General features: G+C 34.6%; 1 protein-coding gene across 7 annotated transcripts in view; it reads right to left on the bottom strand.

Annotated features, from left to right (window-relative positions):
• Positions 1-26,594, bottom strand: part of WDR47 (WD repeat domain 47) — a 61,033-nt gene that overhangs the window by 1,767 nt on the left and 32,672 nt on the right. For all 7 annotated transcript variants that reach the window (XM_081307925.1, XM_081307924.1, XM_081307926.1 and 4 more), the window contains 8 exons: positions 21,100-21,278; positions 18,144-18,404; positions 15,070-15,145; positions 12,801-12,958; positions 7,859-8,028; positions 7,164-7,334; positions 5,541-5,672; positions 1,886-2,104 (listed from right to left, as the gene is read on the bottom strand). In XM_081307925.1, coding sequence (XP_081164051.1) covers positions 1,886-2,104; positions 5,541-5,672; positions 7,164-7,334; positions 7,859-8,028; positions 12,801-12,958; positions 15,070-15,145; positions 18,144-18,404; positions 21,100-21,278 — 1,366 coding nt within the window. The remainder of the gene's footprint in view (positions 1-1,885; positions 2,105-5,540; positions 5,673-7,163; positions 7,335-7,858; positions 8,029-12,800; positions 12,959-15,069; positions 15,146-18,143; positions 18,405-21,099; positions 21,279-26,594) is intronic.

Here is a 26,594-nt window from a genome sequence, read left to right as displayed (position 1 = left end):
TCTGTACCTCATTTCCTCTGAAATTTCATATTGTACCTTGGCTATTTATATACTTACGATTCACACCCATTTTATCTCCAATCTTGACTTCTCACTGACCTAAGCTCCAGACTCATATCCAAATAGTGGTTTATCCAATGCCTCACTTGATTCCTCTAGTCATCTTAAATTCAACTCATTTAAAATCAAACTCTTGCTTTTCTTACCAAACTGTTCCTTCCCCACCCATTTTCCTCATCTCAACTAATGGCACCATCTGGTTGCTTATGCCAGAAACCTATGAATCATTAATTTCTTATTCCCTCACTCCTTAAATCTAACCAAACAAATTAAAAATATACCCCAAATTCTGTCAATTCTTACCACCTCCACCTCTCCTATCCTAGTCAAGCCATCATCATCTCCCACCTGAACTATTCCAATAGCCTCCTCACTGACACTTCTACTCTTGCTCTACTTATGATTCACTTATGATACACTCAAAATTATCTGAAAATGTAATTCAGATCATATTATTCTTCTATTTAAAATCTTCCAAGGCTTCATGTCATACTTTTTCAACTGCCTCTGGCTCATCAACTGTAACAAGTGTATCATTCTGATGGGGGATGCTACTAATTGGGGAGCCCATGCATATGTGATTAGATGGGAAATCTCTTTATCTTCCTCTTAATTTTGCTATTAACTTAGAAGTACCCTTAAAAATAAAGCCTGATATTTTTTAGCGGCGGGGGTGGGGGGGAGGTACCAGGAATTGAACTCAGGGGCACTTGGCCACTGAGCCCCATCCCAGTCCTATTTTGTATTTTATTTAGAGACAGAGTCTCTTAGGCAAACAGAATCTGCTAAGAACCTCACTGTTGCTGAAGTGGCTTTGAACTCAAGATCCTCCTGTCTCAGCCTCCAGAGCTACCACACCTACCTAAAGCCTGATTCTTTTTAAAGCCTGTAAATTCCTGCCTCTGACTTAGTCTTTTGTCTCTTTCTCCCTTAGCTGACTAGTTTCTAGCCACCTTGGATTCTAGCAGTGTCACAACTGTGCCAGGTTTACTCCTACCTTAACATCCTTATACTCACTATGCTCTTCTCCTAGGGTCCTGGCATGACTTGTTCCTTCTCATCATTCAGGTCTTTTGTACAAATGGCATTTCTCTGGAGAGACCTACTCTAATTATCCTATCTAAAACAGCCTTCCCTTTCACACCCCACAGTCACTATCTCCTATCATGCTATAGCTTTTAATAGCACTGAACAATATTTAAAATTACATTGTCTATTGGTTTACTTTTTATTGACCTCTAAAGTATAAGATCCATCAAGGTGAGAGCCATCTGCCTTCTTCATCTCTCTATCTCTAGATGGTTCACAATAAATATTTGCTTAAGATTTAAAAAAAAATAGGTATGATAATATAATTACAGATTATACAATAATTTTGGCAGGAGGCAGTAGGGATTGAACCCAGGGGTGCTTAACCATTGAGCTACAACCCCAGTCCTTTCAATTTTTTGAGACAGGGTCTTGCTAAACTGCTGGGGCTGGCTTTGAAATTAAATCCTCCTGCCTCAGCCCCTGTCGCTGGGAGAAGGGGTATATACCACCATGCCCAGATAAAATATTTTTTCAAAGAATCTAATAAAAATATATAAGTCTGTCATTTATCTCAGAATGATTCACTGTAATAATTAAAACCATTTAACAAAAATAAGATTATTCACTGTTAATTTGCTGTAACATCTTAATGTAGTCTCAGTAATTTACTCAGTAAATACCATAAAATTAAAATTTAAAAATGTTTTATAGTCAAAAACTCCAGACTACAAAAGAAAGACCTCAAACATAATAGGAGAGACTAAAGACAAAGAGAAGGGTTAATCTGAATCACCTTGTAGGTCTGTCACCTTTATTTTCATGTCATAAGAGCCTGTTAGCAAGTAGTGAGCTCCAGGGGAGAATCGAACAGAACGAACGTCACTGGAATGAGGATGATAACTTTGTACCATTCTTCCTCCTCTTATGTCATACAACATGCAGCTAGAATCTTCTTGACCAGTAGCTAAGAGACGACCACTGGGATCTACAGCTACAGATGCCACAGCACTGCCTGTAGAGGGGAGAATAAAAGAGAATAAAATCATGGTATTTGCAGGTAAATGGATGGAGTTGGAGAAGATATTGTTCAGTGAAGTTAGCCAATCTCCAAAAAACCAAATGCCAAATGTTTTCTCTGATATAAGGAGGCTGATTCATAGTGGGTTGGGAGGGGGAGCATAGAAGGAATAGATGAACTCTAGAGCAGAGGGGTAGGAGGGGAAGGGAGGGGGCATGGGGGTAGAAAAGACAGTGAAATGAGATGGACATCATTACCTTAAGTACATGTATGAAAACATGAATGTGTGAATATACTTTGTATATAACAAGAGATATGAAAAATTGTCCTCTATATGTGTAAAATGAATTGTAATGCATTCCGCTGTCACATATAACAAATTAGAATAAAAAATTTAAAATTTTTTAAAAAATCTGAATAAGAAAGTAAAAATACTCTGTAATCCCAATTCTTAGAGTTAATAAATACTAGTGACATCTTTAAAAAAAAAGTTTCAATATAGAAAATCAATATACCTAAATTGCAATGTTCACTTAACCATATACTAGTGACTTAATATAGCTTATCAATCCTGTTCACTTGTGGAAAAATCCAAGTAAACACTCAACCAATAAACACTTGTATTCTTTATTAGGGCAAGGGATAAAGCAAGATTCTGTAAGGAATGAGAAAAACCATTTTTGTCATTTGAAAGAACTTCCAGAACAGTGTTATTAATAGCCTTGATGAACAAGGCTAAAGAAACCACTTTTTCTATCCAGTGTTTTCACTGCTGGGTAAGTGTTTGTAAATACTCTTATACTCAGTTTGGAGTCTAGTTGTGGTAACAAGAAATTTGATAACAAAATATATTTCAGGACATTAATGTAAGAAATGTCCTAAAGCAACCCATAATTTACTACCAACAGAAAGTAAGTTCAGAGTCTACAGGCTTGAGCCCTAACTATACCATTATTCTCAATGGTGGCTGTAACACCTCCGATGGGATACATAATGGTTCTCAGGGGTGAAAAAATTATAAACATTAGCAATGATTTGTGGGCCCTCCAAAGCTTAACTTGTAAAAAAATATTACTCCTTAGTATTTATTTTTCTTGTTAGGAAAAGGAAGTCAATTATAAAAATAAGGCTAAAGAACACTGCTCTAGACTAATGTGGTCTGGGACATAAGTTAAATCATATAAACCATATAAATAACAGTATATGTGTATATACACATATAAACACACATAATTTAAAATAATCTTCTCTTGAAATTTTGACAAAAGAAAGGTGATTATGGTGAGCAAGAATTACATGAGAAAATGTTCAGAAGAAAAGTATAAAAAAGGCAGGTAGCTTAGGTGGTCTGGCTCAAGTTCCTTGGTTTAATAAAAATTAACATAAAAGCTGAGATATAAAAGGTAGGTTAGAAACCAGGTACAGGGTTTGCACACCTGTAACCTAGCAACTTAGAAGACTGAGGCAGAAGGAGGCCAGACTTAACAATCCTCAGCACCAAAAAAGGAAAATCTACACATAAACAATACAAATTGATTTAATCAAATGTGATATCACTACAAATGAAAAGATGTAGAGATAGAATCTATGTGAAAGAGAGATCATAAGAATTGGAAAAGGACATAAAATCCTCATTATACAAATTGGTGCAACCACTCTGGAAAGCAGGATGGAGATTCCTCAGAAAACTTGGAATGGAACCACCATTTGACCCAGCTATCCCACTCCTTGGTATATACCCAAAAGACTTAAAATCAGCATACTACAGTGACACAGCCACCTCAAGTTTATAGCAGCTCAATTCACAATAGCTAAGCTATGGAACCAACTAAAGGCCTTTCAAAAGATGAAAGATTAAGAAAATGTGATACACACACACACACACACACACACAAAATGGAATATTACTCAGTCATAAAGAAGAATGAAATTATGGCATTTGCTGGTAAATGGATGGAACTGGACATTATCATGCTAAGTAAAATAAGTCCATCTCCCAAACCAAAGATGGAATGTTCTAATATGTGAATGCTGACACAAAATAAGGGGGGTAGGGACAAAAGTTCATTGGAGTAGATAAAAGGGAAGGAAGGGAAGGTGGGATGGGAATAAAAAAGAATCAGACAGAACTTGCCTATGTGCATACATGAATACACGACCAGTGAAAATCCTCATCATGTACATCAGCAAGAATGAGATCCTAATTAGAATAAATTATACTTCATGTATGTATAATATATCAAAATACACTCATGTATATCTAAAAAGAGCAAATTAAAAAGAGAAATCCTCATTATAGGATTCATCATTAAAGGAAGTCGATAAATACCTTAAAAACTATTAATATAAATATAGAAGTTAATAACAAAAACTGCTAAAAAAGTTAAAAATTAACCCAGCACTGTGGTATGTGTCTATAGTCCCAGCTACTCAGGAGGCTGAGTGGGAGGATCACTTGAGTCCAGGGGTCTGACACCAGTCTGAGTGACATAATAAGACCTTGACTCAAAAAGAAAATTTAAAATAGTTGTCTCTAAGAAATGGGAAATGAGGTAGACTGAATGGTAGAAGCCAATTCCCAGAGCAATGACATTTTTAAAAAAATAAGCCTTATTGAATTGTTTGGTTCCTGAAACTACTATGTACACAACCAGAGATATAAAAATTGTGCTCTATAGGTGTAATAAGAATTGTAATGCATTCTGCTATCATATATAAATAAAAAAATTTACATAATAAAAAAAGAAAACATGTAGCTGATAAGATTTTAATCTCTTAATGGCTTTAATTTCTTTTATTAACATTAAGGGGAACTTTAGAAAACAGTCTACATTATGACTTTAAAATCTATCATGACTTTAATAATTTTTAGTATAATATGGACAAGGAACGAAATCTGAAGTTGAAAAATAAAGTTGATTGAAAATTAAAAAAAAAAAAGCAAGATTGCATTATATGCTACCATCTGTGTATGTGTGCGCACATGTGCATGTTTACAGGAGAAGAAAGTTATGACACTAAAAAACTTTCTGGATATATATCTACAGAATATTTTTAGAAGAATAAGTAAAACACTGATTTGTTAGAGAGAGAGGAGAAAGAATTGGTATGGAGAGAAAACAGTACACTTTTTAATTTAATTTCTGCCATGTGTATGCCATCTTATAAATCTTTCTAAACGTCTGAATCCTAAAAGTTCCCTGATAACAGAATAATTTGAGACATGATATTTATTCTCCCTGCGCTCTGGTTTCCTGAACTAAATATTATTTCTACAAATAAGGTAAGCGTTTTGAAACAATTGAAAATAACCAATAAAATACGAAGTATTTACTTCATGATCTTTTCTATTGCAAGGGAGAAAAAGTAGGCTAGTATGATTTACAGTTTCTTTCTCATGTAAGTTCATTTAAATTAATGGAAAACCCACCAGTTCCATGGAATGTTGTGCCAACAACACGAACACAGCTTGGTACTCGAAGATCCCAGAATCTCACAGTCTTGTCTTGGGAACCCGATGCAATCATCCAGCCACTCCAGGTATAAAGTGCTAAGATATGCCCTATAAAAGATCATGTACTTAGTTATTACTGTAGGAGATTATCTTTCCATAACATGTGCAAAGTTAAGTACTCCTCATCATTGCACAAGTTATTATCTGGTTAATTAAAACTCACTATAGATGTTAAAAATATTTAAACTCAGTAAAATGAACATCAACACTGAATATCAAAACCATACGGAATAAAGTCCTTCTTTAGTGATTCTATTAGTAGAGTAGGCTCTTTCTATATTTTAGGACGTCATAATTAGTACTGACAACATTATTTGAAATCATGGCAATCTTTCCATGGAAGAAGCATAGGATGTCAGGCATGATGGCACACACTTAAACACCCAACAACTTCATAAGTCCAAGGCTAGCCTGGGCAACTTAGTGAAACCCTGCCTCAAATTAAATTTAAAAGGAGCTATGGATATAACTCAGAGAGCACTTGCCTAGAATGTGCAAGGCCCTGAGTTCAACCCCTGGTCCCACTTCATTCCTGCCACCAAAAAAAAGCAAAGGAACCAGGCACGGTGGCGCACATCCGTAATCCCATTGGCTCAGGGGGCTGAGACAGAAGAATCACAAGTTTAAAGCCAGCCTCAGCAAAATCGAGGTACTAAGCAATTCAGTGAGACCCTGTCTCTAAAATACAAAATAGGGCTGACAATGTTGCTCAGTGGTCAAGTGCTCCAGTACCCGGCCCCAAAAAGGCAAATGAAAAATGTTTTAGAGAGTTACTCAGCTTTGGAAGAGACAGAGCTGGGGTCATATTAGTTCTGCCACTTACTATCCTGTGATATGGGGCAAGGCGTCTTACCCTTTCAGCCTCACTTTCTTCAGATATAAAATAGGGATAAAACTTCCTAAATCCTAAGGTTGTTGTAAGGATTAAGTTAAGGAATCATAAGAAAATTACTTAGTACACAGGGAAATAGCAATGTTAGTTATCATTACTGTGTTGTTACCCAAAGTTCATAATTTAAAATTTAAAAAATATATATATATTAAAAACAATATATATATTTAGTTTTATATATATATATATATATATATATATATATATATATATATATAGTTATAGTTATAAAGGGACACAATATCTTTATTTAATTAATTTATTTATTTTTGTGGTGCAGAGGATTGAACCCAGTGCCTCATGCGTGCTAGGCTAGTGCTGTACCCAAGCCACAACTCCAACCTGCAATTTAAAATTTGAAATAAAAATTTCCTGTCTTAAAAAGATCAATTTTGGGGCTGGGGTTGTGGCTCAGTGGTAGAGCACTCACCTAGCACATGCAAGGCCCTGGGTTTGATCCTTAGCACCACATAAAAATAAATAAATAAAATAAAGGTATGTGTCCAACTACAACAATAAATTTTTTTTAAATAAATATTTTTTAAAAATCCATTTTGATGAAATATACCCTATTATGAAAATGCAGAGAGGAAAAATTGCACATGTTGAACAAAAGGAAAAGCAGCTCTGAGACTGACAGTACATACCAGTATGTCCACTTAAAGCATGGAGGCCTTGTCCTCTTTGACAGTCTGTTGTATAAATGTTACAATCCCCTGCTCCAGCACTTATTAAAATAGCTCCACCACTTTCTGGGCCTTCCATGAATGCCAAGTCTCTAATTGTCCCATCATGCATACTAAATTCCAGATCTGGTCCTGAAACAGCAATAAGAATTTAAAAAAAAAGATGCTGCTCAACTTACTTTGAAAACTTGAGATTGCTAATGCCTAAAAACTGGCTAAGAACAATGGGGTACTAGTATGGTTTACATTTTAATATAGGAACTGACATTATAATAAATTTCACTTTACTAAGCAAAGAACCAAGAAATCAAAATACTGATTTAGTTATTATCATGCCTAAAACAGAGCTATACTAGATACTTCCTTGTCTTTTATTCCAAAGAAAAAGAGAAAACAAAATTTCTAGAAAATATCCATTTACACAATTCTTGCAGTTACTTATAAATTATGTTTCTGATAATAATTTTCTAAAGTTCCGATATCACCTGGCTACCTGTAAGAATTTACTAAAAAAAAAACAAAAAACCTCATTAATTAAACACTTAAATATATTAACATTATATTCTTAGATTTCATTTGAGACAATAGATATACAACATAGGGAAAATATAAAGAATACTGGCAAGCTAGCTACTACTTATATACTTGAGCCCTACCTGTTGCATTACAAGTCTCTGCATTGAAGGGCAACACTTTGACATATTTGTCATTTGATCCTGTTGCTAATAACTGTCCACAAGGACTCCAGGCCACGCAGTAAATGGATCCTTTATGATGTTTATTCCTTTTAAAACGCACCACTGGCTGCTTAGGAGTGTCATGTGCACTGAAAAGAAAAAATTACATTAAGATATTTCAGTTTCTTGCCTGCTAAAATTAGTTAATATGTAATAAATTAGTTAATTATGGTTATTCTTGAGGGAGGGAGCCAAGAGTATCAGCTAATATGTTATTAACAATTTAAAAAAACATAAAAAATAAAGAGTATTGAAAATCTAAAAGGTAAAATTACAAGCCATTATCATACTAATATATAATTTCAGATCACAGAGGGAATAGGATATAAGACTCTTAAAAAAAAAATCTTCACTTTTTTCTAGGAGTGGTGGCACACACCCATAATCCCAGCAACTTGGAAGAATGAGGCAGGAGGATTACAAGTTTGCAAGTTTAGACCTCAGCAACTTAGCAAGGCCCTAAGCAACTCAGCCAGAGCCTGTCTCAAAATTAAAAAAAAATATAGAGGGCTAGGCAATTGCAGCTCAGTGGTTAAGTAAACACCCTTGGGTTCAAACCCTGGTACCAAAAAAACAAAACAAAAAAACCCTAAAACTGCATTTTTCATATTTTTCAAGAATTTTAAATTTGAAACAAAAAAAGGATACAAGAAAGCAAATAATGTTTTCAAATTAGAAAAATTCAATAAACATTTCTTAAATAACATGAGCAATGTGCTGGGTAAAGGGAAGATGCAGAATGGATTAAAAATAAAGGAGGCAAGATCTCTTTCAGAGTTTAAAATATTAGGGGCTGATGTTTTCATAACTACCCATAAATATCTAGGCAAGTATAAGTTGTTACAATCCAGTATAAAGTTTGGGCCTAGGTTGGGGATGTAGCTCAGCGGCAGAATGTTTGCCTAACATATGAGGATACACTGGGTTCAATCCTTGGCACCACATAAAAATAAGTAAATAAAATAAAGATCCATTGACAACTAAAAAATATTTTAAAAAATAAGATAAAAATAAAGTTTGGGACTAAAAGGACTGGGAGAATTTTTATAGAAAAAGATGAAGGCAGAACAGCTTCAGTGAAAATAAGATAAAGCGGGGAAAGTACTGGATGACTATGCTGCATGGGACAGAGTCGGTAGGGCTAAAAGTGATAAAAATGAGGTATTCAAATTCAGGAGATGGAGATGGACAGATATTGTGGATGAGGTGCCACAGGTTCAGCCATGGAGGGTACTAAACGCCGCACTCCACAAGAAGTTGGCCTTTAATTGTAGTCAAACATTGGTTTAGTAAAGGAATAACTTCTGTACTCCAAAATGCAGACTAATATTATGTACTAAAGATTCTTTAAGTATAATGATAAAAAAATAGGCAAGCCTGGTGGCATTCACCTATAATTTCAGCTACTCCGGATGCTAACACAGGAGGATCACAAATTTGAGGCCAGACTGGTCAATTTTGCAAGACCATCTCAAAATAAAAAATGAAAATAAGATGTTGTTCAGTGATAACAGCACCCCTGGCTTTAATCCCTACTAAAACACACACACACATACAAACACACGAAATTTTATGTTTCTGGAGATTCGTCCTGAAGAATGAAAGGGTAAAAACACATTATGTCTAGGATTTGCTTTAAAAAGACTTCAGCAAACAAATAAAAAGGATGAATGACACAATATGACAAAAATCTTAACTATTACATTTTAGTGTACTAATTTCTCTATTTTGGGGTATATGGGAATTTTCATAACTAATAAAAATTTTTCAAAAAACATGAAAGAAGGGGGCTGGGGATGTGGCTCAAGCGGTAGCGCGCTCGCCTGGCATGTGTGCGGCCCGGGTTCGATCCTCAGCACTACATACAAACAAAGATGTTGTGTCCGCCAAAAACTAAAAAATAAATATTAAAAAAAATTCTCTCTCTCTCTCTTAAAAAAAAACATGAAAGAATATTGATATATCTTCAATATCTATAAAGTGTTTAATATTGATCTAGAGAAAAAGAGCAGGTCAGAAGATTCTCTTTCAGCTGCACAATTTATTACCAAGTCCTACTTATTCTTTCCTTAAATGGATTTAACTTCAAATCCACCCATTTTGCTACATCTCCAGGACTGTCACACCAGCTGTCAACTACAACACCTCCTTTCTCCTAGGGCCTACTCTTTTTGTCATCCAATCCACAGTTAGAGTAATCATCTCAAAATATACTTAGATCATAACACTTGTCTGCTAGGCAGCTTCCCACTACACTCAACACAAAATCTCAAATGGCTAGAAAGCTCTGTAAAATTTAGTTTATGTCTATTTCTGTAGCCATATCACACTCTAGGCTCACCAAACTCTAACTGAATTTGTTTCAGTTCCTCAAAAAGTCAAGTTCTTTCTCATCTTGTTCTTTCTGTACTACTCTCTTTTCCCTTCTCTTTTTATGGCTAGGTCTACTCATCCTCAGATTTCAACTTTAATGCCTTTCCTTAAAGAGTCCTTTCTCTGACTTGCCAGTCTGTCCCTCACTCCATCCCCATTTAACTTTCTTATAGAATCCTGCAATTTTTCTTCATAATACTATCAACATGTATTCATAAGAGTATTTATCTGCATAATGACCTTCTTCCCAATAAACCGCAAGTTTCATGAATTCAATAAACATGTTTGTTTTATGAACAACTAGTTCTGAAGCCTACCTAGCATAGTACCAAGCACATTGGAGCTCAAAACATATTTACCAGATATATTAATTTATTTTCATAAAAGTCAGTTCTTTTACAATCTATGAAACATCTGTGCTGGCATGAAAAACCCAACAATGGGAAACAGTTAACTTAAGATCAGATTAACTCTACACAAATAAGTCTTTGGCTCTGCCTCCATAATTATTGCCATTTTCTACTCCCTGATCTACAATTCTGCCTTCTCTCTCTTTTTTTTTTTCTCTCTCTCTCTCTCATATTTCTACTTAATGATACAGTGAGCACAAATAAATTTTACTATTCTGTCTTAACATGGGCCCTATTACTTCTTTTCTTTAAATTCCATCAAAGTCCAAGTCAAAATCATCAAAACCAGAGGGTATAGTGGTACATGCCTGTAAGCTAGCAACTAAGGAGATTCAGGCAGGAAGATACCAAATTCTAGGTCAGCCTGGGCAACTCAGTGAGACCCTGTCTCAAATTTTTTAAAAAAGAGCTGGGGATGAAGTGTAGAGGTAGAGTACCACTAGGTTCAATCCTCAGTACCACCAAAAAAAAAAAAAAAAAGGGTTTCAGACACAGAGATAGCCAAACTACTCAAATAAATAAAAACCTGAGATAAAGGGTATTTTAGTTCAGTGGTATCGTGCTTGCACAGCATGTACAAGGCTCTGGGTTAGATTCCCCAGCACAGCAAGTAGGGAAAAAAACCCACTGGTTTTCTTGTCTAAAAAATGTCTAAAACATGCTATAATATGTATTGTTTTTACAATTAAAAAAGATTTATAGTTTGTTTTGTTTGGGTGCTTTTGTTTTGTTTGGTATGAAAACTACTCCTTTTGTGCCATTCATTTCCCTAACCAGAAAATCCAATAAATAGCTCATGATCTTTATAATGCTAGTTTGTTTTGATAGCAAACATTTTATCAAATAAATGGACAAAAAGAGCAGTTAATTGAATAGTAAATAGTTTAAATTCAGATTTCTATAAGGTAACATCTAAGCTGTTCGTTTTCTTAGTAACATTAAAGAATTCATTTTACACCTAATAGATAAGGTAATGTATCCTTTTTAAATGACGTGTCTTTAAAGACATGTCTTATTTTCAAGTCCCATAATCTGTTAAAACAATAGGGTAAAACTATTGTTAGATTGATAAAATGAAATTTGAATTGCTGTAGGTTTAAAACAGTCAAATATGAGCAATTTCATATAGGTTAACCTAAGCCCCTTATAAGCTATCATAAGAAATGTGTATTTTCCCAGTGTGTAGCCAGTCTTTCTTTATCTTTGGCAATTTAACTAGAATGTAAGAACTTTTCAGATAAAAAGCAAAATATAAAAATCATGGAAATAAACCAAGGACAGGGTAGGGACGAAGAGCTTGAGAAGAAGATTAACATTAAACAGGGATGATAGGTGGGAGGGAAAGGGAGAGAGAAGGGAAATCGCATGGAATTGGAAGGTGAGCCTCAGGGTCATACACAATTACATATAAGAGGAAAGGAGGGGTAAGAGAAAAATAATACAAGTGAAGAAATGATTTACAGTAGAGGGGGTAGAGAGAGAAAAGGGGAGGGGAGGGGAGGGGAGGGGAAGGGGGATAGTAGAGAATAGGATAAACAGCAGAATACATCAGTCACTAGAATGGCAATATGTAAATCAATGGAAGTGTAACTGATGTGATACAGCAATCGGTATACAGGGTAAAAATGGGAGTTCATAACCCACTTGAATCAAATTGTGAAATATGATATATTAAGAACTTTGTAATGTTTTGAACGACCAACAATAAATTTTAAAAAATCATGGAAATAAAGAAGAATGGAGTAGTAAATGAATAATGGTCTAATCAAAAGCATTTTATGGAAAAGAAATAATAATGATTTAAGTATATTTCCTAAACTCTGAAAATCTAAAATAAAGCTTAAATACAAGGAAAGGAAGAAAGGATTGAAACACTACTAAATGGCAATTCTGAAAAAAGGACCAATATAGCTAAGTTAAAAACTAATGCAAGGGGTGGAGATGTAGCTCAGACGTAGAACACTTGCCTAACATGCATGAAGCCCTGGGTTTAATCACCAGCACCACCAAAGAAACCAAAAAACAAAACAAAATGAAAACCTAAGGCAAGAATGACAATACAAACCATCTATTCTTACCTTGGATCAATTACTTCTGGATAGGCACATACTCTCAGAGTTTTTGAATTTGAACCAACAGCATATAAACTACCACCTGGATGAAAAGCCACTGCTCTAACAGCTTGTGTATCTTCTAGAGTATTAATACAAACAAACTGCTTTTTTGATTTGTCATCCTACAGAAAGAATGAATATAAAAGTCATCCTGTGGAAAATATGAATTTGAAAGAATTCACCTTTATCAAATTTTAAATTCATTTGAACTATATTATTCCTGTTTGTTCACTTTGCGTTTAATACCTGTATTTTTTAAGTGAAAAATTCAAATTAGTCCTAATTTTTCTAGTTTTTGCTAATCATTACTAAATCAAAGTCAGTTCATAAACATTCAAGTTTTTCTTGGTGATCAAGACAAAAGGTAAGATTAAAAAGTATTCCTAGCCAGGTGCAATGGTGCATGCCTATAATCCCAGAAGCTCTGGTGGCTGAGGCAAGAGGATTGCAAGCTCAAAGCCAGCCTCAGCAAAAGCGAGGCACTAAGCAATTCAGTGAGACCCTGTCTCTAAATAAAATACAAAATAGAGCTGGGGATGTAGCTCAGTGGTTGAGTGCCCCTGAGTTCAATCCCAGTTATCCACCTCCAGAAAAAAATGTATTCCCATATTAAGTTTTCTTTATTGTCAAGGAAAAAAATAGTTCACACATATAGAAATCTAACAGAAATCAGAGAGCATCATTTGTGTTTCTGAAAGTAGGAAGGAATCAAGTGTTATGGCACATGCCTGTAAGCCCAGCTACTTAGTAAGCTGAGGCAGGAGGATCACCTGAGTCCTGAAGTTCAAGACCAGAGTGGGCAACATTGTGACTATTATTACTATTATTTCCAACAATGAGTATTTCACTAATTCAAAGTGAAATTGCAAAATGTCCTTTTAAATTATAAAAATGATTTTAATTGGAATGTTTAAGTTTCCTTTTTACTTTAAACTGATAATCTCTCTCCACAGCTCTCTTATAAAAAGGCAAGTTAGAGACATTCTGAATAAAAGCTTTGGCAGCTCTTGTTACTGTTATCATTTGAAATCACACTACTACCCTGATTAAGACTGATTGGACCTGGGGACCTCTAGAGAGGGTGAGGTCAACAGACTCAACCAAATCCTGTCTTTGGGAAGTATGAACATCAAGTACACACATAAAGTCAATCACTCAACTCTGGTTGTATTCTCAAAGTACTAGGACCATAATAACTACTTAAGAGTTTATGCATCCATGAAACACATTCTCAATGGGGGAAGAGGGGACAAAACGGATATCATACTATGCTTGTCTTATATAACTGAATTCTGTTATACATATGAATTTCACTAAAAATGTTATGTTTTCCATTAATCCATGTGCAAGGAATGTAACATTTGCTAAGCGAATAGCATATGGAAGAAAAAAAAATAATGACTAATTTATTAAATGGCCTATAGCATGTAAAACCTTAATTACTATGAGTTGTTTTATAGCAATAGCTACACATAGATTTTATTTTCTTTCTTTCAAGGTGTTTGAATTTTTAAAAATTTGTGACCATTTATAAAATAGGAGATTTCACATAAAAATCTAATTTCAAGCTTTTCTTGAAAATCAAAAGAACCAGAAACACTAGGATTGTATATTTGTTTGTGCAAGGAACAAATATACCAATGTATTTATCATGAAAATGGCTGAGTTTATTAATTTGTTACCTGTTATACCCTTATAAGCACATTCATTGTGACATATCCATACATTTGCATAAAATAATTTGGTCAACATCATTCCCCAGTTAACTCCCTAGTATCTCCTCTCCCACTTCCTCCCTCCCTCTAATCACCTTCCCTCTATTCTGCTGGTCTCCCTTCCATTTTCATGAAAATCTATGGAATTAAAATTTGAACTAAGGAAAAGAGAGAGAAAATATATACTAGTTAGGAAAGAATGTATGATCCAAATCTAAAAACAGAAATATGAATGAGAAGCCAATGAAGATGCCAATAATATCTCAACAAATAAACAAATAGTACAGAGTCCCAATTCATGTGCCAATTTAAGGTCACTACTGGCATTAATATGAATACTCCAAAATGTGCTAAGACAACCTCTCCACTTAGTCCACTAACAGCTCAACTATGTTGAGATGAATACCAACATTAACAATAATGAACATTTCTAAAAATGGGTTTTTGTGAATAGAGAATTATTTAGCAATATTTGTAAGTGCATATGAAAAAATAAACCACCTTCCCAAAAGTATTACCTCTTCCCCTCTTGACCTTGATATATTCCCTGAAGAATCTCCAAGAGATGGCTTAATGACCGAATGTTCTGATGAGCTGTAGGAGTAGAAATTCAAATATATTTTACTCAGAATATCAAAACAGAAACTAAATTACCTATCTTATCAATCTTTGATTTTTCTTTTTAGCAAATGACCTCACTGACCCTATTCAAAGTTACTCTGTGAAGACATTTATTAAGAAGCTGTGGGTTCAGTAATACCAAGAATAGTTGTATGGTATGAAATGCCATGCTGGAAAGATTAAGTCAAGTTCATACATTTTATAGTAAGATGTCAAGTACCTTTATTCTGTTTAGTTTCAAAATCCCGTCTATAATGTTTAAATCCTACCCTAAGTAGAAACCTGGAGATTGCTCATCAGGAAAATTACCTGGCCCAAAAGAAAAAACTAGCCAAAACTGACAATTGAGAGTCCCTTAATGAAACAATACTTCTGTTAGTCACTTTTTTAAGGCCAAAGATAAACAAATCTACCCATTTTGTAGCCTTTCCTTTCAATAAGCAAAACATACTTATCCTTTCAATGCTTCACTCATTAAGACAGCCAAAGACTTCCTGAAAATTGAAGGAAGCCTCCTAGATAAAAGACACTAAAACAAACAGAAAGGGCTCAAGAAGAGAGGCAATTCAGAGAACAAGTTAAAACCTATAATTATAATCCTTAGAAAGGTAAGAGGAAATAATGAATCTTGGGAAAAGAGCAAGAGATATTTTTTTAAAAGGGAAATTTTAGAGAATAAGAGCTCTTTGAAAATTACAGTATGATAGTAGGAAAAAAAATCCAGAAAACAGAGGTGAAAAAAATCACTAATTTATACTTTTTAAATTTCTCTAAATTTTGGTTTCCAGCTTAAAAAAGCAACAAAATGAAGGAAAATAGACTCACTCTGAAGTATATCAGCATGAAGTTTCAGAATATCAGAGAAGAACCTGAAAAATTCCAGAACTGAAAAAGCAATAGGCCTCTGAGAAAGGATCAAGAATCAAAATGGCACCAGATTTTTTTAATAAGAACGCTAAAATTAGAAGATCCTAAGACAAAGCCTTTTGAGATACAGGGTCTCACTGAGGAATGTTTCTACTCTAGAATTTGATACTAACAAATCAAGTGTGAAATACAATAAAAATATTTATACATGCAAAGTCTCAGAAACTTCACCTCTAATATATCCATTTCTAGGAAACTACATGAGATCTTGAAAACAGGGGGTCCAATACAGGAAAGAGACAAAGGAATCCCCAGAAAAATGGTGAAGAAAGTTCCAGAATTCACTAAGCCCATATAAAGTGGCCAAGAAAAAATGAATATGAAGTGAGGAACAAATGATCCTGGAGGAATATCTCCCAGGGGGAAAAATGGAATAAAGAATTTATCTGATATTTTTTGCTATCATAAAAGAATTTTTATGGTTTTATATTTCTGTCAAAAACATTTGCTGAGTTTAGTGATAAATACTAAGATAACTAAGCATGTGTGCATGCATATTTGTACAACAAATTGGGGTAATCACATTTTCCTGTGCCGTAGGAAAATAAAAAATAAAAGTTGTATAAAAAGGATATGTAATCATCTTACACTATATGATCCAGTTGTAAGTAACATTCACAGGGTTATGTAATGTTAACACTGAATACTCATTTAAACAAAAGTATTTGTATTTGTGTGTATATATACATAAAAAGAAGGGGTAAATAAAGTGAGTGTGTTGTGGGTGGGGAAAAATGATAGGGAATCAATGGATAATAAAAGCATGCTATTCATAAATGTGAAAATCTATAGCAAATTAAACATACAAATAAGTTGGAAAATGACAGCCTACAGGAAATAGAAATCATGGACAAAGACGCTAAGATAGGGCATTCTGTTTTATTTTTATTTATTTATTTTTGGTATTAGGGATTGAACCCAAGGATGCTTAATCACTGAACCATGTCCCCAATCCTTTTTTTTAAATTTTGAGACAAGGTCTCACTAAGTTGCTTAGGACTTCATTAAGTTAGTGAGGCTGGCTTTGACCTTGCAATCCTCCTGCCTCCAAATCACTAGGATGGCAGTCATGTGTCACCAAGCCCAGCTCTGTTTTATTTTAAGCCTTGAAGTATTATTTGTCTTTTCAAATCACACATACATATTACATTGATCAAAAAAATGAAAATTTGATACTGGAGAATGATATTGGCCAAATTATATTGTGCACATGTACAAATATGTAACAACAAATACCAATGTCATGTACAACTATAATGCACCAATAAAAAATATGGAAAGAAAAAATGATTTAAAATTAAATTAAAATTTAAAATTTGTGGAGTAATCAAAACAAGCATTGGAGAATAATAACAAAGAAGCAAATATTAGACAGATACATGTTCTGAAATAAAAGAAGAGCTTGATACTAATTAGAAGGCCAATTTGTATAAGCATCCATGTGCCCAAAGTAAGTTGTACATTTTTAAATGAACAATTCTGAAAGTGTTTACATTAGTAAAAGAAAATGTTCCATAACTATTCCCATTGCATAAATTAACACTTGTTTACAAATGATAGCAAAAAAATTTTCTGACTAGTGAGATAATATGCAAAGTCATCAATTGCTACAATTATCAGAGCTGCCAACACTGTCTTCCTGCAATCATTCTACCATCTTATAAAGCATTTTCCTGTGCCCTCAAAGACTGAGAATTTTAAGATTATTTGTAGAAAGATGACACAGGCAAGAAAAATGAAAATAAAGAAGATAAAACCTAAAACTATAGGATCTCTAAGTAAAGATGACTTAAAACAGAACTGCATTGGTGGTGGAGAGGAAGCAAAAAGAACACCTGAAGGAAAATAAAGATGACAAAGAGTCTTATTCAAAAGTTGGTAGAAAAGGAGACAGAAAAATGAAGGCAGACTAGAAAAAAACTGGTGAAGCAGTGAGCTCTAAAACTTTCACTTGTAAGTCTCCAAAAAGAATTCAACTTTCTATGTTTCTATTCATTAGTATGAAGTTAGTATTTCCCAGTTTTATAAAAAGAGAAGCACTTACATTTGGCTTCCACAAGAAGGTGATTCCTCGAGAAAAGGGATGTGATTTGTTGATCCAGGTTTACGAGGAGTGCTTGTGTGAATATTTGAAGTATCATGTGTTAATCTCTGGCTAGAGTCTTGAGGTGGTGTAGCAAAACTAGTCACAGAAGAATTATTAGATCCATTAGCTTTGCTCCCGTTACATTGCTGGTTTAGCATTGATACCTCATTACCAAGGCTATCCATTCCAATATTTAATTCACCAAGTTTTTGAATGGACCTGTAAAATCAAAAAATATGAGTAGTTTTTAATTACATTCATAATGTATCAAAGATTAGAGGAAAGTAAATATATGCACATGTAATTGATGGCAAATTTAGTGTTAAAAATTACTATCAATTTAAGACATAACTAAGGTACTAAAAGAAGATCCAAATTTTCCCAGTGCCACACTGTAAAGGAGATAGGCATAACGGGTATAATTGAGTCCTTAAAAGCACCTTTTACTGGGCATGGTGGTGCACACCTATAATCCCAGTGGCTCAGGAGGCTAAGGCAGAAGGGATTGAGAGTTCAAAGCCATACTCAGCAAAAAAAAGTGAGGCACTAAGCAAATTCAGTGAGACCCTGTCTCTAAATAAAATACAAAATAGGGCTAGGGATGCAGGTCAGTGGCTGAGTGTCCCTGAGTTCAACTTGAATGTCTTAAGCTGGTTCCTTGTCTAGGTACTTTGTTAATCTGCATCCTGTCTGAATCCCAGGAACTTTGCTTCTCCTCTGTTGATTGTTTTTAATTAAATTTCACTTTTGGACAGAGTGAGGTACCAGTGAATTCCTTTTCTACTGGCAAAATAGTAGAACAGTTCAGTCAAATTAAAGGGGCAACGGAGAAAGATTGATGGGGGCATGATGTAAGTCTCCAACACATGATAATATCATTTTTAAAATATGTTTTAAATTTATTATAGGAGGTCTAGACTTTGATTTAAGCAATTTCAAATGTGCTAAATTTTAAAAAAGAAACTGTAAACAACTGTTTAATAATAAATATGCAGAAAACTGAACTTAAATTGTTTAAATTCTATTTATGATTGTCCTTAAAAAAAAAAAAAAAAAAAAAGGATAGCTTAACTTAATTCTGAGGAAGCACAACCCTACCACTATTAGGGTCACAGAACCTTGACACTTCAACTTGTAATTAATTCCCTGCTAAATATCTTTCTTCACAGAAAAATAAATTAGAAAGCCAAACTGCAACCATTACCCCCAGACTTTAATGAATATAAAGAAAAATTCTAAAAATCAGAAGTGGCAATTCACCACATAAGAATATTTCTGACAAACTACTGACTTCATCAAAGTAGTAAGAAAATGATCCCCAGATTGAATGTTCAGAGAAGAATCTTAAAGTCACCCAAGGAGGCTAAGACAGAAGGATCTCCAGTTGAAAGCCAGCCTCAACAAGGGCGAGCTGCTAAGCAACTCAGTGAAACCCTGTCTCTAAAATACAAAATAGGGCTGGGGATGTGGCTCAGTGGTTGAGTGCCCCTGAGTTCAATCCCTGGTACTACTCCCCCACCCAGGAAAAAAAGAATCTTGAAGTCATTAATATAAAACACTCCCTGCATGAAGTTTTGGCATGAGGATCCATTTCAGGTTCACTAGAGTTGCAAGTCACTCAGGGTATCAAGCACTGAAGTATCCTCACTGAACCAAGTGAGGATCTAAGGGTCACCACTAAAGTTGCCTAATCATAATCATGAAAGCCAACATTAATAGGACACTTTCTGTGTGTCAGAAATTGCTCTAAGTACTTTTACATATGTAATTCATTTAATCTCCAACAACCCTCATTCACTTAAATACAAATATTCATCATTGATTTTTTTTAATATTTATTTTTTAGTTACAGTTGGACACAATACCTTTATTTCACTTATTTTTATGTGGTGTGGAGGATTGAACCCAGGGTCTCGCATGACCACTGAGCCACAACCCCAGCCCTCATCATTGATTTTTAAACACAGACATATGCACATATACCCACATAAATATATTCCTGATTAGCAACAATATTTTATACTGTTTAGCCAAAAATTATAAGAAAAAAATCATGTAAATATGCTGAATCCAAAAGAATCTATAGGTTTTTTGTTTTTGTTTTCTATTTGTTTGTTTGAGATGGCGTGTTGCTATGTTGCCAGGCCGGCCTCAAACTCCAGGGTTCAAGCCATCCTCTTGCCTCAGTTTCTCAAGTAGCTGGCCCACTACTGTGACCAGCTGAATCTGTAGGTTTAAGCACTCATTTTAAGTATAAAAATAATAGCTACCAATATTGTGCTTATAATGTGCTAGGTACTGTTCTAAGCACTTTACATTTAATCTTCATGGTAAACTTGAGAATTAGATGAGAGAATAGGCAAAAAGAAACTAAGTAATTTTTTTCTGGTCCGAGCTACCCTAGGTCAGAGCTGGATCCATTTGGCAATCTGCTTCTAACCTATGGGCTGAACCACCACACTCTTCTCGAGTTGCTTAGGGAAGAAGGACAAAACTAGATGAATCCATAGAACTCTGTGACTGGAAGACATTATGTAACTCTTCATTACTTAAAACACTTAAAAATCCTGAAAAGTTCAAAGTGAGTGGAAAGTAGCAGTTAGTGCTTGCTTTAAATAACTTTGAAATAATTCCTTATATTTTAAAAAAGTAATTAGGGCTGGAGTTGTAGCTTGGTGGGTGGTAGAGAAATTGCCCAGTACATGTGAGGCACTGGGTTTGATCCTCAAGTATCACATAAAAATAATAAATAAAATAAAGGTATTTTAAAAAAAAGTAACTAGGGCTGGGGTTGTGGCTCAGTGGTACAGCACTTGCCTAGCATGTGAGAGGCACTGGGTTAGATTCTCAGCACCATATATAAATAAAGAACAACATCAACAACAACAACAACAAAAGTAACTAGAAGACCAACCTATTAAGGAATTGCTCAGTAAGATTCTGCTGCTGATCAGGACCATCCTCCTGATTCACACCTCCTTCAAGCAACATTTGTTGGTATATCTGTCGCTGCTGCTCCTTCTGTTCTAAATGCTGTTGATAGCGTAATCTTTGCCTGTAATATTCTTGAAATTGTTCAGTGGAATCTCGAAGCTTAAAAATATTAGAAAAAACAATGATTTGAACATACTATGAATATGTGTCTTCCCTCAGCAGTATCCTCTACAATTGCTGAATAAAAGATTCAACTAAATTTAGCAATTACAAAACACCTAACATCATTGCTCTTTGAAAAAGAATATCCACGAGTCTTTTTTTTTTGTTTTGTTTTTTTTTTTGTTTTCGGCGGACACAACATCTTTGTTGGTATGTGGTGCTGAGGATCGAACCCGGGCCGCACGCATGCCAGGCCAGCGCGCTACCTCTTGAGCCACATCCCCAGCCCCTCCACGAGTCTTAATACTCAAAGATATTAATTTGTTTTATTCCACAGCAACAGACAATCAAAATGGTTGTCCTTCCTTGACTAACCCAAAATAAAAATGCAAATTAAGGTTATAAGGGACATAGAGTAAGAGAATATGTAGATAAAGAATAAAACAAACTTTTGCATAACTTAAATAAAAGTACATATTGAAGAAATGCATTAATACTTAATAAATACAATCTTAACTTGTTATACATGTTTAATTTAAGCATGTAAATGGTCTAATGGGTTTCTACTGAGAGAAACAAAATTTCCTCCAAAAGTAGGTTTCAAGTGTTCTCTCACAAGGAAGAATAGTGGGCATTAAATTTAGCAGTCTCAATATTCCTACTTAATCCTTCTAAAAAACTTATATAGTACTCAAATTTATATGACTGAGATATTTAATGAATTCAAATATTGGCAAAGAAATACAACCCTGCCAAGCTGAAATCAGTCATGTTGTATGGATCATGTGCACTGCGATTATCCGAATAAATCGATCATCTCCAAAATTGACCATCACTAACAATAATCTTTTTTTTAAAAAAAGAGAGAGAGAGAAAGAGAGAGAGAATTTTTAAATATTTATTTTTTAGTTATCGGCGGACACAACATCTTTGTTTGTATGTGGTGCTGAGGATCGAACCCGGGCCGCATGCATGCCAGGCGAGCGCACTACCGCTTGAGCCACATCCCCAGCCAACTAACAGTAATCTTAAGGAAGAGTTATCTAAAGCCAAAACTGTCTCCCTTTTGGGAGAAACAGAAACAACCCTTCCCTATTTAATAACTTTAGCAATAACTCTGAGATAAAATTACCCATATGGTCTTAAATTCTTAGAATAGTAAAATATAACAAATGTGTCTTCTTAGTTATTTTAAGTGTATAATTCAATGGCATTAATTACATTCACAATGTTATGCAACCATTATCAATATGTCTAATACTTTTTTATCAGGCCAAACAGAAACTGTAACTATTAAGCTATAACTCCCCATTCTTCCCTCCCCTCAGTCCCTGATAACCTCTATTCTATTTGACATATTTCACATAAATAGATTTAGACAATATTTTTCATTTGTATCTGCTTATTTCACAAAGCATGAGGTTTTCAAGGTTCAGCCATGTTGTGGCATGTATCAGAACTTCCTTTTATGGATAAATGATATTCCACCTTAATATATACCACATTTTATCTGTTCCTCTGTGGATGGACAAAAGAATTATTCTCATCTTGGATTACTATGAATAATGCTGTAATGAGCATGGGCATACAAACAAAACAGAGACTGTTCCAGTCTCTGCCCTCAATTTTTCAGAGTATACACCTAGGAGTGGAATCTATATGTATGTATGTATCTTTATATCTATTTATTTACTTACTTATTTATGAATTACTGGGGACCAAACCCAGGGCCTTATGCTTGCTAGGCAAGCAACTCTACCACTGAGCTACTTCCCCCATCCACTTCAACTGTTTTCCACAGTGTCTGTACAATTTTACATTCCAACCAACAATGTACAAGGATTCAAATTTCTCCACATCCTCACTAGCACATATTTTCCACAGTTTTATTCTGATTTACATTTCCCTAATGATTAATGCCATTAGGTATATTTTTCATGTGCTTACTGGCTATTTGTAATATATTCTTTGAAGAAATATCTATTCAGGACCTTTGCCTATTTTTAAATTGGTTTGTTTTTTGTTGCTAAGTTGTAGGAGTTCTTTATATACTCTGGATATCAAAGCTTAACAGATACAATTTGTTAATAGTTTTCTCATTCTGTAAATTGTTTTTTCACTTTCTTAACAGTGTACTTTGATGCACAAAAGTTTTTAATTTTGATGAAGTCAAATTTACGTTTATTTATTTACTTATTTGGTACTAGAGATTGAACCCAGGATTGTTTAACCACTGAGCCACATCCCTAGGCCTTTTTATTTTTTATCTTGAGAGAGGGTTGTGTTAAGTTGCTTAGAGCCTTACTAAGTTGCTGAGGCTGGCTTTAACTTGCAATCCTGAGGCCTCAGCCTCCCCAGTCACTGGGTTATAGGCATGTGACACTGCCGCCCAGCTATATTTTTACTTTTGTTGTTCACACTTTTCATGTCATATTTAAGGATGCATTACAAAATCCCAAGGTCATAAAATTTACATCTGTTTTTAAGAATTTTATAGTTTAGTTCTTACAAGATTCATTTTGAGATAATTTTTGTACATGGTGTGAGATACAGATCTAACTTCATTCTTTTACACATAGAAATACAGTTATCTCGGCACCATCTGTTAAACAGACTATTGTATCCCTATTAAATGGACTTGGAATCCTTGCTAAAAACCAGTTGGCCATAAATGAATGAGATTTTTGTACTATCAATTTTATTCTCCTGATCAATATGTCTATTCTCATATAAATACCATAAGACTGTAGCTTTGTACCAAACTTTGAATCATGAAGGGTAAGTCCCACAAGTTTGTTCTTTTTCAAGATTGTTTTGGCTAGGTGCAGCTACTTACCAGGCTGAGGCAGGAGGATCATAAATTCAAGGCCAGCCTGGATAACATAATAAAACCTATCCCAAAATAAAATTAAAAAGGGCTAGGCATACAGAACTTTGCCAAACATGTGTGAGCCCTGGGTTTAACCCCAAAGGGGGAAGGGGATTGTTGGTTATTTGGACCCCTTACAATTCAATATGAATTTGAGCATCAATTTTGTCCACTATTGAAAAAGAAACTACAGAATTTTTATGAGGAATATATTGTACTTGCAGATTTCACTGGGTATTGAAGTCTTTGATTTGGAGTACTGGGGATTGAACCCAGGAGTGCATTTTTAATGAACTACATCCCAAAATTATTATTATTATTTTTTTTTTTTTTGAGACAGGGTCGGGGTTGCTGAGGCTGACCTTGAATTTAAAATCCTGTCTCAGCCTCTCAAATTGCTCAGATTACAAGGATTACCTGTAATCCACTGTGCAGTTGGTATTGACATCTTAACAATATTAAATCTTCCCGTCTATGAACATGGGATATCTTAGATCTTCTTAAATAGCTTTCAGCAATGTTTTGTTTCTTTGTTTTTGTGGTACAGGGGATTTAACCCAGGGGTGCTCTACCATTGAACTACACAATCCTTTTTTATTTTAATTTTTTAAAATTTTGAGACAGGGTCTTGCTAAATTGCCAAGCCTGGCCTTGAACTTGCAATCCACCTACCTTAGCCTTCTAAGTCACTGGGATTATAGGCAGGTGCCACCCATGGCTCAACAGTTTTATAGTTTTCAACATATAGGTCTTTAACCTCTTTGGTTTAATTTATTTCCAAGTATTTTATCTTTTTACATGTTTATATAAATAAATTGCTTGCTTTATTTGCTTTTCAAAAAATTCATAGCTTGTATGTAGAAATATAAATGATTTCTCTGTGTGGGTCTTCTACTATGCAACTTTGCTCAATTTATTAGCTTCCTTGCCAATTCCTTAGGATTTTTTTTAATATTTATTTTTTAGTTGTAGTTGGACACTATACCTTTATTTATTTTTATGTGGTGCTGGGGATGGAACCCAGGGCCTCGAACATGCTAGGCGAGTGCTCTACTGCTGAGCTACAACCTCAGTCCATCCTTAGGATTTTCTATGTATAGGAACATGTCATCAATGAATAGATATAGTTTTACCTCTTCTTTTCCAATTTGGATGTGTTTTGTTTCTTTTCCTTATCTAATTGTTCTGGCTAGAACTTCCAATAATATATTTCCAATAGCAGCGTCGAATAGCAGTGATGAAAGAAGGCATTGTTATTGTTGTTCCTGATCCTAGTGGGAAAGCCCTCAGTCTTTCACTACTAAGCACGTTAGTTGTGTGTATTTCATATATACCCTTTACCATTCTGAGGAAATTCCCTCTAATCCTGGTTTCTTGAAAGTTTTTATCATGAGAAAGTGTTGAATTTTGCCAAATACATCAACTGAGATAATCATGTGGCTTTTTTCCTTAATTTATCAGTATAATATATTACATTGATTTTCTTCGATTAGGATAGAAGATTATTATTTTTTAAGAGAGAGAGAGAGAGAGAACTTTTTTAATATTTATTTTTTAGTTTTCGGCAGACACAACATCTTTGTTTGTATGTGGTGCTGAGGATCGAACCCGGGCCACACGCATGCCAGGAGAGCGCGCTACGGCTTGAGCCACATCCCCAGCTCAGAAGATTATTATTGATATGTAAATTTATTTATTTTTTTTGGTACAGGGGATTGAACTCAGGAGTACTCAACCACTGATTCACACCCTCAGCCCCCCTTTTTTTTTAAATATTTTTTTAGTTGTTGATGGACCTTTATTTTTTTTTAAAATTTATTCATATGTGGTGAGGAGATCAAGCCCATATTATGCAAGCATTGTACCAATGGGCTACAACCCCAGGCCTACCAGCCCTTTTTTTGTATTTTATTTAGAGACAGGGTCTCACTGAGTTGCTTAGTGCCTTGCAGTTGCTACGGCTGGCTTTGAACTCTCGATCCTCCTGCCTCAGCCTCAACTGGATTACAGGTGTGCCCCACTGCATCCAGCTTCTTATGATGTCTTTATCTGTCTTTATGGGAGCCTCATGAAATGTTAGAAGTATTTCCTTCTTTTCTAATTTTTTGGAAGAATTTGAGAAATACTGGTGACACACATACACAAATGTCCAGCTCTTCCTTAAATGTCTAGTAGAACTTACCAGTAGAGCCATCTGAAATTATATTTTTATCTGTTGGGAGGATTTTAATTACTGATCCATCTCTTTACTAGTTATAGGTATGCTGAGATTTTCTATGTTTTTTTCCTCGAACCAGTTTAAGTAATTTAACCATTTCATATAGGTTATCTGATTGTTTTATATTAGTCAAAATAATTTATAATTATAATCACTTTTATTATTACATGGTCAGTTGTAATGTACATAGCTTCATTTCTAATTGTAGTTGTCTTCTCTTTTTTCT

The sequence above is a fragment of the Spermophilus citellus genome (assembly GCF_964194105.1).
Source record: "Spermophilus citellus genome assembly, chromosome: 9".
NCBI lineage: Eukaryota > Metazoa > Chordata > Mammalia > Rodentia > Sciuridae > Spermophilus > Spermophilus citellus.
The sequence above is the reverse complement of the archived record's forward strand: the minus strand, read 5'-3'. Positions and strand labels throughout refer to the sequence as shown.